Genomic DNA, 11,529 nt, shown 5'->3' on the forward strand with positions numbered 1-11,529 from the left:
AAAAAAAAAAAAAAAATTTTAACATCATATTTCACAGATCTAGGAAAAATAATTCTATGTTTTATATGAAACCAGAAAAGAGCCTTGACACCCAAAGCAATCTTAAGCAAAAGAACAAATCTAGAGGCTTCACATTGCCAGACATCAAACTATACTACATGGCTAGAGTAACCAAAACTCTGGTTTGGGGGACAAACCCAGGGTTTGGGTACAAAAATAGAGACACAGATCAAGGAGGTAGAACAGAGAACCCAGATCTAAAAGCATCAGCAACTGATCTTTGCGACAACATAAACTGAAGAAAAGAAGTCCTGTTCAATAAATGGTGCAGTGGAAACTAGAGAGCCACATGCAGAACAATGAAACAGGGCCCCTCTCTGTCACCACCTACAAAAATCAACTCAAGACAGATAAAAGACTTAAAGGTAAGGCCCCAAACCATAGAAGTTCTAGAAGAAAGAAAAACTCTTCTAGATAATCAGCCTAGGCAAAGAATTTATGACTAAGACCCCCCCAAAGCAATTACACCAACAATACAAATAAATAAAAGGGACTTGATTAAATTTTAAAAGCACCTTGCAGATTTTAATGGTGGCACTAATCTCAGTAGTTTCCCCGGTACTGAAGTTTAATTTTGGCTTTCTTCTCTGGCATATGGGAAGATGTTAGCTAGGGAGGTTACAATTGGCCCCACCAATCATAACAGCCCTTATTCTTCAGAAACCTGACATGAGGATTCTGTTACTGAATATATATATTATCACATGCACTTGGGACTGGGAAAAATAAGTCTAAAATGGACCTTTATGCAAGTGCATCACAAGGACCATTCAGACCACAGAACAGCTAAGAGAAGCCATTTGCTTCCCATATGCTTTTGGCTTGTTCTGTCTTAGAAGTTTAGAATTCACTCGTTGCTTGCATATACAGCTACAGGGTACAAGATTAGAAAACGACTTTGGGGGAAAACAGATCAGGAATCCCCATAGGCCAATGACAGACTGCTGATGACAAGATCCAGTGGACTCCCTACTGTTTGCTGATCACCATCAAGCCAGTTAGTCATGAGGACTTGTACAAAGCTTGCTTCCTGCCACTAGCCCCCTTCACCCCTTCCCTTTATAAGCAGCTCAGTGAGCAGAGGAGATAGATGGCCTTTGAGACAAGTCCACCAGCTCCTCTGGCTGCCAGCACGAGAATAAACCACCTTTCCTGTGCTAACATTTGCCTCTCATCTTTGATTCTTGGGTGGTGGCAAATGAACCCACGTTCACAACACTTAGTCACATTGTACCCATTACGAAATGGACCTCACGCAAGAGTACACTTGACTTTCTTGAATCTGAACTCTTATCACTGGAATTCTACGGCAGTCTGAGACTGCAGGGATTAGTTTTCAGGGCTATCATCTAATAATCTCTAGACCAGTGGTTCTCAACCTTCCTAATGCTGCGGCCCTTTAATACAGTTCCTGTGGGTTGTGACCCACAGGTTGAGAACCACTGCTCTAGATGGTGTGAGGACCTCCCACTCTTCAGTTCACCTGTGGTGAAAGGTCACAGGTACCTCTAGAAACGGCCTCAGGGAAGATTCACTATCTGTACCTGTCTACTCTGCAAGAATCTTCCTCAACAGAATCTGTCCTCCCCCTTAACTAGGGGACTCAGGTTTGTGAACTGGCTGTTACGTGTAAGGATTGGGTATGATGTTTCTGTTACCCTGTCACAGTGACCTCAGTTAGGTTTCTGCCCAGCAGTCCTAGAATTTTTCCACTTATGTTTGTCAAGAAGCCCTTAAGTAGGCTGGTTTTATTCATTTCTAGAGACTTGGGGATCAAAAGAATACCACATGTCCTTGCATTCGAAACACCCTGATTATCAATTCTTCCTGAGGGTTATCACGGTAATTGTATCAAATACATCTGACATTTAGGCCTCCTGGCCTCTATCAGGGTCTCAATATTCCCACTAAAATCATGGATACCAATTTCATTGTGGCACCCAACCCCATCTCCCTCCTTTTTGATTAAGGACAGCCATCAAAAAAGTTTTCTTTTTCTTTTTTTTTTGTTGAGACAGAGTCCCACCCTATGCCCTGAGCAGAGTGCAATGGCGTCATAGCTCACTGCAACCTCAGACTTAGGCTGTGGGCATCCGCTGCCTCAGCCTCCAGAAGCCGCTGGGATTACGAGGACCCAGCTGGGTTTTTCCATTTTTTTAGGAGTTGGGGTCTCACTCTCGCTCAGTCAAGTCTCAAACTCCTGAGCTCAGGCAATTCTCCCTCCTAAGCCTCCCAGGGCTGGGATTACAGGCATGAGCCACTGCGCCCGGCAACCATCAAAGAATTTTTCAAAGATATCTGTGCCCCCTCTTTGAAATGTCTGGATAAAGGCAAATTATATGGGCCTTCCTATGCTGGTATAGATAGAACGTGACTAAGTAGAATGTACTGAATTGAGTAAATCCACCATTCCCATCTCCCTAAACACTGTGATTCCTTCCTCTATAGTATGTCAGGGAAATTCTGGCCTCAACATATAGGCTACCAGCTATTATTGAGAACAAGCTTCAAGTAACCCACCTGGAAGGACCCTCAGATGCTGAAGTTAACACATCAAATCTGAATTCCAGGTCAGTATTTGGCAAGATACTATAACTTCCTCAGTGTATGAGCTCTCTTCTCCCAGAGTAGGGAGACTATACTGAAACTCTACCTCTTATTCAAAGTTCCTGGTCTCACTCATATCTGCTCAGATGCCCACATCCCAGGTCCCAGGATCCTAGCCTTCTCCACAGGTGTTGTCACCTTAGGAGAAGGGAACTAGGTCTCACATTTAATTGACAATTGCAACTCTGTAGCCTTTATAGTCAAACCCTGGGCTTGGTCCTCAGCCATATCTTCAGGGCTGTCAAAGAAGCTTTCTGATTTTATAGTAATGACTTAAGTTTGGAACTCAAGGCTCTCTGTTTGTCTGTTTTCCACATATTCTCACAGACTCAGAGTAGCCAATTATACTAACATCAGTGTCATAGCAGCTAAGTAAGTGCTACAGACTGATCTCCCAGTGCTGGACCCTGCGGTGACACTCCTTCTCAGGCCAACTGCTGATGGCTGTTTGAGCAGCTGTGATGTCACCCCATGCTACAGCACACCATTGTTTTGCTTTTCTTGATAGGTATTTTATATAGGTAGGCATCAGACACGTGAATAATGCCATCCAAGAAAGCCATTTCCAGGGTTCTTTTCGGAGACTACTTCCAGTCCCTACAACTGCATCAGTCAGGATTCTGGGAAGAGAGAGCACAGAAAGAGAGTCTAATAAAAGGACTATTTACAAAAATGAAAGCCAGGCATGGTGGTGCATGTCTGTGTTCCCACCTATTCCAGAGACTGAAGTGGGCAGATTGCGACTACAGTGCACTCCAGCCTAGGCAACACAGCAAGAAAATTAAATGATTTAAATTAAATGTAAAAATGAGGACAGGGTTAAGGTAAACAAGAGATAGCAGGTATGCTGAGATTAGGAACAGTGGGAAGCCATCATCATCCTTGCCCTGATGGGACAAAGAAAAGGAGAGCTTACTGGAATCCTGCAAAGCTACACAGCTGTAGGAAAGGGTCTCTGTCAAGCACCAAGGCCTCTCCTGCTCCTAACACTGGCCCACATGAGGTGTAAGTGAGCTTTAGGCCCTCCTAAACATATACCTATCATAATGCAGGGAAACTGCTAACAAATAGTGTAAGGTTATTTGTAATTTGTAACTATTATCTTTTCTTAGCTATTGAATTTGCAGACAAAATTAATTTGTGAGTCAAATATAGAAATCCTACCAATTCTAACCTTAAACCACTCTGAGGATAAAGGTTAACAGAAACAGCTTCCTAATACACCCAATAATCAATTCAAGCTGGATAGAAAAGGGGTATGTACTGTTTTCTTCACTTTTTCTTTTAAAAACTCCCATCATAATGATCGGATAGTGACTGTCAATGTAATACTTGTACTACTGCTACCCAAAACAAAATATAAGAATCGCCCTATACTTGAAAAATAATGGTTTAGCTTCAGCAGACAAGTGAATCTAATTATTAGAGAGAATAATTTTATAATAACTGTTTGAAAATCCAAATCACGATTGTGCCAATGTCTTCCAATATTTAATTGATTTATACTTGTCAAAGCTATACAGCAATCAGCTTAATCACATAGAGTTTTATTCACAACTTCATTATGTTAGAAGATTCATCAGACTGAATTACTTTGTTGTTTAAACCTCTACGTTCCATAGACAAAAACTATTGTCCTTATGCTCTGTCCTATCACACTTTAAGGATTTGGTTAACCATTTTTTTCTTGGATAATAAATTATAAAATTTAGCTATGTAGAAGATGAAGACTTTTATGTCCCCAATTTTTAAAAATTCAGTGTTTATTACATTAGAGTTGAAATTAGAGGCCATAGATTACAATTAGCATTTTACTGAAGAACTCTGAAATAAGGGGGGAACTCTACAAAACATAGAAAAAAAATTATAGTTTCTTACATAGAGAAGAGTAAAAGCTGAAAAATACTTACATATCACATATCATGAAGACACTAAGAATACGTGACAATTAAGTTGGGATAAAGGACCCATATCTCAAACCATATTTATTCTACATCTTGTCATTGTAAAATTGGGTCATTTGTAAGAAACTCTCCTGTGAGCTACAATTTGTTCCTGTGTAAACTTCAACCTTGAAATTACGTGCTTGATTATTTAGGACAAAATTAAATTTATTCACTATATGCTTATTTTAAGGAAAGTAAACCTTAATTTCTTTAACAACCAATCCACTTCACTGATCTTTTTGAAATTAACTCAACCAGTTTTTAAAATTCCTTAAGGTTCTCTTGGAGTTAATATAAAGCAAATGTTTTCCTCTTGACATCAACTGTGGTACAAGTAAAATAATGATTCTAGCAGACACAGTTTTTTAACCACCACATAGAATCTCAACTTTTTCCATCCTATCTGCCTCTGTCTGGGTTGACGGTCAAAGCATATGGATGTGGCATGACTAGCAACATAAAAATACCTGCTCTCTAGGGTCTAGTTGAGGCCTGTGGCCTCAAACTTTTTATTGCCCAATTCACTTTAAATGTTGTGTTTCAAGAGTAACATGCTTAAAGGATTGTCAGGATATTTATCCTCATCTCAAACTAGGCATTCAATTTCTACTTTATGAAGACTCAAGAGATAAAATTTTCTGAAGTCTTAGCATCAGGAAAAGATGTGTCTCTTTCTCCAACAACTGGTTCATCTAGATCTCAAAAACATTATAAAATCCTCTGCTTTGGCCAATTCATTCTATTTGTTCTTGTTTCCCATTTTTCTTCTAACTCCATACTGGTTTCCTCACTTGTTTATTTTTATCTTGTGTTACAGTATGTATTTTCTATATGCTGCTTCAAATTCTCTGAAGCAATACAGGTATAAATAAGAATAAATGCACTTCAGAGTAAAGATCAATGCATATAGGGGCAGTGGAAAATATAAAAAACGAAATAAATCGATAACAGTAAACAAGTACTAAGATACCAATAGAACATTTGAAGAGATTTTGAGTCACTGAAGCCAAAAGTATGTGCCCACCAAAACAAGAGCCAAGCAGCTTTGAAAGAAGGAACTGTTCTTCAATAATTTTTTCAATGCAGTGAACACTAGGCTTTGTCCATGGAGCATGTAAGTCTGGGCTGACTTATGTTCCCTAAAAAAGTGTCCTTTGTCCATGGAGCACAAGAAATGACATATATTTCCTGTCCTGTTAAGGTGTGAATTTAATTTCTATATTATTCAATTGATCACAGTTACTATAACAGTAACAAGCATATTTCCCAAGAATAGAATTAAACTGGACGTTCAAAGCCACACATGCCACATCTGCAAGTTGCTCTTTTGTAATTTTTCAGTCACCAATTGCAGTAGCTCAGTGATATCTGGCTTTTCTGTTCAAATAACTCTAGAAATAACTTCGCCAGTAGACAATAAGGCAGCCAACTTAATTTCTACCTTCAGAACAAGACTAGAACTGAAACTGCAAAACAACTTGTGAAATAGTCAAATTACTTCCCTGAATTCCTGTTGAATACCCTGTGCATTAAGCATTTAAAAACCTCCTGTATTTGATAACTCTCTTCACAACCCTATGAAATGCTTTGCAAACACTTTCTTAAGTGTCAGAGGCAAAACCTCAAGCTCCAGATAAGGACACCCAGATGTTGCCCAATCTGATGGCCTGGTCCAGATCACATACTGGGGAAGTACGGGATATGCCACCCAGGTTGCAGCCCCTGACTGTATTTCAGCTTCTGCAGCATTCCTGGTCCCCTTAAAGGTGCAATGCGCAGTGGTGGGGCACTGCGTGTGTCCAGCAACAGCAAAAGCCACTGAATCTTCCTAGGAATTCAGGCTTTCAGAAAAGTCTCCGAAAAAACGAAGAAGACAGGTTGTGCAAGTGTGCAGTGTAGCCTCAAACTGGAACCACTGGGAATGGTTTGCAAAACAGGAAGGTGCAGTAGGGTGTGCCGCGACTTAGTTAACCTGGCACTCCCCTACTCCCAGCCCGGCGCCCCGCTGCCAGGTTACTGCTGGCCCAGTGCCCTCCGCGCACCTTCTCCGTCTTGGACCTGAAGGGCCGCGTTCCCATCATCCGCGCGCCCACCCTCTGCCTCTACCCGTCACCCTCCATGTCTACCTGACCAAACTGAGGACGGTTTATCCAAGGTCCGTCCGGCCACGAACGCCGGGGAGGTCCCTTATCTCTGAGAGCCGGGAAGAAAGCGCCCTAGGCCCTGGGAGGACGCGCCGAGCGAGGGGGGCGGGGGGCGCGGCGGCGCGGCCCGCAGGGTGTCGTGTCCTCTCCAGGCCTCAGGGCGGCACTCTGGCCCCGCGGTCGGCGCGCTCGGGCGGGCCGCTGGGCGCCGACCCACGCTGGCCGGGAACGTGTCTCCCGGTGACGCAGCCCCGGGTGGGGAACGTGGTGCGGCGGCGGCCGAATGCGCCTGTGCCGCCTGCGAGAGGACGCGCGGCGCGGCGGGGCGAGACGCGGGCTGCCGCCGGCGCGGGGGAGGGGACGCGGGCGCCGTCGAGGACGCGGGACGCTCAACAAAGAGCAGGGCCGCCCCCCTCAGGTACCGGGCCGGGCCTGGGCCCCGGCGGGCGAGGCGGCCGGGCCGGGCCGGGCCGGGCAGGGCAGCGCCCGGTGGCCGGAGATGGGGAGGGGCCGCGCCCGGACGGGGCTGCGGGGCGCCGGGGACCCTTCCAGGCCGCGGGCGGGACGGAAGGGAAGGGGCTGGGCCGCGGGCGGAGCGGGGCTCTCGGGGCCGCGACGCCGACCCGCCTTTGCCGCCTGTCGTGCAGGAGTCGCTACGGGAGGAGGCTCCATGTTGAGAAGCGGCGCCGTTCGCCCTCGTTAGCGGGAATCCCGGAGCCGCGGGCAGAGCCGGCGGGGGCCGGGCCTGGGCGAAGATGGAGGCCCCGCTGCGGCCTGCCGCGGACATCCTGAGGCGGAACCCGCAGCAGGACTACGAGCTGGTGCAGAGGGTCGGCAGCGGCACCTACGGGGACGTCTACAAGGTGAGCAGGCCGGGCCTTTCCCTGCGGTGCCGGGTCCCGGGAGTGGGGCCGCTTTCCGGCGGTGCGGGACGGGGCAGGATGCTTGTTTGTATTGTTGCATCTGGGGGGGAAGCGCCGGGGTCCTTTCTGCTCGGTTTAGAGCAAGCTTTTTCAGCTTGTTCTAATCGCGCCCCCTAAGCAGGACTAACCACATCGTTGCAAACCATGGCTGTACTTGGGCGGGGAGGGGGGAGGGCTTGTAAAGGCTTTTTAAGGCTTATTTGTGGCATTGAAAGGAGTTTGAATCTGTTTATGGACATACACAGAGGATGTTCTAGTGTTGGCATGGAAAAATACTTCCAGAAGACAGTAGATGGGAAAGAATATTGACATTCAGACATTTACTTTAAAAAGCGAGTTTGAACCCAGTTTCTAAACTTTAACCGTAAGCAGTCTAATACTGGGTCAAAGTGACGTGTACAAACATTAACCCATGTAGAAAGATGTTTTTCCTGTGGAAGTTTGATCGTCGATCTGGCTGATGATAGAAGGTGATACTAACTTACTGGGTGTATTCATACTTTAGCAGTTCCTCTCTTTGGGATTTATAACAACCCATAACCACACGTGGATAAGAGCTTTTGTCTTTGTATTGTGCTCTTGTGTATTAAGACGGTCAGTTTTTAAAAACATGGTGGAGAAGCAAACCCAATGTCCTAAATCCATGAGTTCTTGGAGGGTGTACAGCCGTGGTTCTCACCCTTCCTAATGCCACGACCCACAGATTGAGAGGTTGAGAACCACTGGTAGAGGAAAGAGATTGTTTGAGATTACATATGCTTTTTGTTCTCTCGACCAAGAGGGGAGCATTAATGCAACTCACACGGATATTAAGTTCCTTTGTTTTTGTTTTTTTTTTTGCAACAGCTTTGTTTATTGCATTTGATCGTGATATATGCAGATATATCCCATTATTTCAAACAGTCCTGCATATAACTGAATTGGTCTTGTGTCATATGGGTAATTAGCCAGCAGACTCCTCTGGGATATGTCCCTGTTTTGCTCAGGTGGTAATGTGGAAGGAAAACATCCCTTCTTCCTACTTCCTTGCTTTTGTTTAATTTCCTCCCTATTTATAGTAGCAGTTCAAGGTGATGTTAGGATAGCTCTAGTACTGTTCAGTTCTCTTGAGATGAACTGTTTTGGATGGGAGTTTTTATTTGATCAACAAGCATTTGAGTCCTTTGAGTTACTGAAGTGTTGAATTGTGAACAGGGTCCTAGCTCTTGCCTTACGAATGCCTTTGAATTCAAAGTGGATAATGATAGCAAAATCCCCTTCTTTTTGCAAGATGATATAGTTAACTCTTACTTGTTTATCCGTGGATTAGCCTTTTTGTGGAATGCCCTTTTGAAAATCCAAATTCCTGTTTGCCTTCTCAGTCCCATTTTTTAGTCATCTTTGTCTTATGATTCACTGTGTATTAGAGCAGTTCAATTCAGTTCATGTAAATTATACGATAGTCTAAATGCCAGTTCTTGGATGTTTTCTCTTCTCCTTACTACAAGAGAATTTTAAGAGTTTTGTCCCCACAAAGATCCAAGACATCTGTTTTTTTCTTTGTAGATCAGCAACTAAAGCAGCTATCTGCAGCAGGATTTTCTTCCTGCCAGGGAAAGCAGAGATTATATTAAAGGGGCAGTTATGCCGGCCTTTTACCCTGGTGCCTCCCTCCCCTAGTCTCTCTTCCACAGCTCCTGAACAGAGCATCAAAGACTGAATGTTTATCACACCCCACACTGCACTCCCTGCCCTCACAGTGCATGTTTACTCCTTGTAGGCTGGGACTGGCCTCTGATTCCTCAACACTTTAACACATTCATGGCTTCTTATCTTTTGTCTTCCTTTGTTCTAATTACCCAGAACCAACTCCCAGCCCTCAGTTTGCACCTGTTCTATTAGACCTGTGGGTAAGCGAACTCAGTGCTCCTTCTGCCAGCCCCAGCCCTTCCCTTGCCCCCTCCCTCATTCTGCTCTACACACTGGCCAGCTTGCTGTTCCTTGGACTAAGCTTCTTCCCACCTTGGGGTCTTTGCGCTTGCCACCTCTCCTCAGAATGTCTTTTTTTTTTTTTTTTTGAGACAGTGCCTCAAGCTGTCCCCCTAGGTAGAGTGCCGTGGCATTACAGCTCACAGCAACCTCCAACTCCTGGGCTCAAGCGAGTCTCCTGCCTCAGCCTCCCAAGTAGCTGGGACCACAGGCGCCCGCCACAACGCCTGGCTGTTTTTTGGTTGCAGCCATCATTGTTGTTTTGGCAGGTCTGGGCTGGGGATTCGAACCTGCCACCTTAGGTGTACGTGGCTGGCGCCTTAGCCAGTTGAGCTATAGGCGCCGAGCCAGAATGTCTTCTTTCAGACAACTAACATAGTTCGTTCTCTTCCTCCTTTCTTTTATACCCACTCCATCTTTTTGTTCCTACTTTATTTTTTTCCTTTGTAGTTAGGACCATCTAACATAGTTTGACTTATGTTTTCTTCTTTATTATCTATCTGGATCCCCTAATACACCCTGAGTGGGGATTTTTATGTTTGTTTTCTTCACTGGTTTATCTCTGATAGCACCTATATGCTGGGCACAGAGTGAGTGCTGTCTGTCTGATGGATGATGAATGACCATCAGTGATCGTGTCACACAGTTCTTTGAGAATATGCTTTTGACATTACAACTCTAGGCATTTAATTCTTTAGCTATTTCTGTAATGCCTTTATGATACCCTGTCTACGTATTTTTCTTACAAATTTCAATTATATGAGTTCTCTGGGAGAATATTTCTGAGAAGATATTTCATAGTATATCCATTCTCAGTGATCTAAGTCCTGTAGAATTTTGCAGTTTGTGTTTACTTCTTAATATGCTTTAAAACAAGTAACATTCATATGGTAGTGCTGATTTTTTTTACCCTCTGGGCAGTTGAGGTAATTTTACTATTTACCATTGTGTTTCTAATGAGTTAGAAATCCTAGGAAGTTTTGAAAGTATTTTCAATCCAGGATATAAATTTGCAAAATAATTACAGTGAAGAATAAGTAAATTAGTCACTGTTCTACTCAGATATTGACCCCACATTTTTTTTTAACACCTCAGGTATCTTTTGAAGTGAAAGCTTAAAAGGACTATAACTTGGAGATTCCTTGTGAACTATTTTTATGTTTTCTAAAGCCACGGATCCCCTGCCCCCCAAGCTTCTTTCCTGAGAATCCCCAAGAGGAGAAAGCTCAATCTTAAACTCGTAGTTCCCTGACTGAAAGAAGAGGAGGAATATAAAGACTCTCTGAGATGAATGGAGTGAATCATTGAGGGCTAGAGCAGGAAATAGTGGAGGGGAGAGAAACACAGAAGAGGAAAGGAATGTGGTAGACAAGAGATGAAGCATTAAATTTCTGTTGAGCAAATGTCATTTGTAATTACTGTTAAAGTCTTAATAGGAAGGGGACATCTGGAGATTCAGTATCTCTACAACCTTCTGTCCACAGTGGTCTAGAACAATTGTGGTATCATGATACAGTTCACTACCAACAGTACAAGCCATTAGGACCGTCTTTATCCTCATATTTGGATCAGACTTTTTCCAGCTTAGATTCCAGAGAAGTTCTAGGAATTTTTTTTTTAACCATGTGTGGGATATAAATTTAGAGTGGACTGTCCCGTGTAGTTCTTTCTAACCTTTATTGCTTTTTCTGACTAATTATGACATGTTTAAGTTCCAGGAGGACAGGTACAGATGTCTTTTGTGTATGACTATGTTATAACAGATGATTGATAGGCTCGGCGCCTGTGGCTCAACCGGCTAAGGTGCCAGCCACGTACACCTAAGGTGGCGGGTTCGAATCCCCAGCCCGGACCCGCCAAACAACAATGACGGCTGCAACC

General features: G+C 44.0%; 2 protein-coding genes across 3 annotated transcripts in view; one reads left to right on the top strand and one right to left on the bottom strand.

The window, feature by feature from the left end:
• ATL1 (atlastin GTPase 1) overlaps positions 1-6,521 on the bottom strand; it is a 75,485-nt gene extending 68,964 nt beyond the window's left edge. The window contains exons 1-2 of the mRNA XM_003792152.1: positions 6,235-6,521; positions 3,690-3,693 (exon numbers count right to left, since the gene is read on the bottom strand). The gene's annotated coding sequence lies outside the window, so the exon portion shown is untranslated. The remainder of the gene's footprint in view (positions 1-3,689; positions 3,694-6,234) is intronic.
• A 539-nt stretch (positions 6,522-7,060) lies between these two features.
• The window catches only part of MAP4K5 (mitogen-activated protein kinase kinase kinase kinase 5), a 102,330-nt gene continuing 97,861 nt past the window's right edge, over positions 7,061-11,529 (top strand). Inside the window, exons 1-2 of one of the 2 annotated variants that reach the window (XM_023514480.1) lie at positions 7,061-7,175; positions 7,405-7,620. In XM_023514480.1, the coding sequence (XP_023370248.1) occupies positions 7,513-7,620 (108 nt within the window). In that variant the 5' untranslated portion in view covers positions 7,061-7,175; positions 7,405-7,512. The remainder of the gene's footprint in view (positions 7,176-7,404; positions 7,621-11,529) is intronic. The other variant, XM_003792154.3, reaches the window with a different exon arrangement.

The sequence above is a fragment of the Otolemur garnettii genome, unplaced genomic scaffold (assembly GCF_000181295.1).
Source record: "Otolemur garnettii isolate 467f Iridium unplaced genomic scaffold, OtoGar3 scaffold00054, whole genome shotgun sequence".
NCBI lineage: Eukaryota > Metazoa > Chordata > Mammalia > Primates > Galagidae > Otolemur > Otolemur garnettii.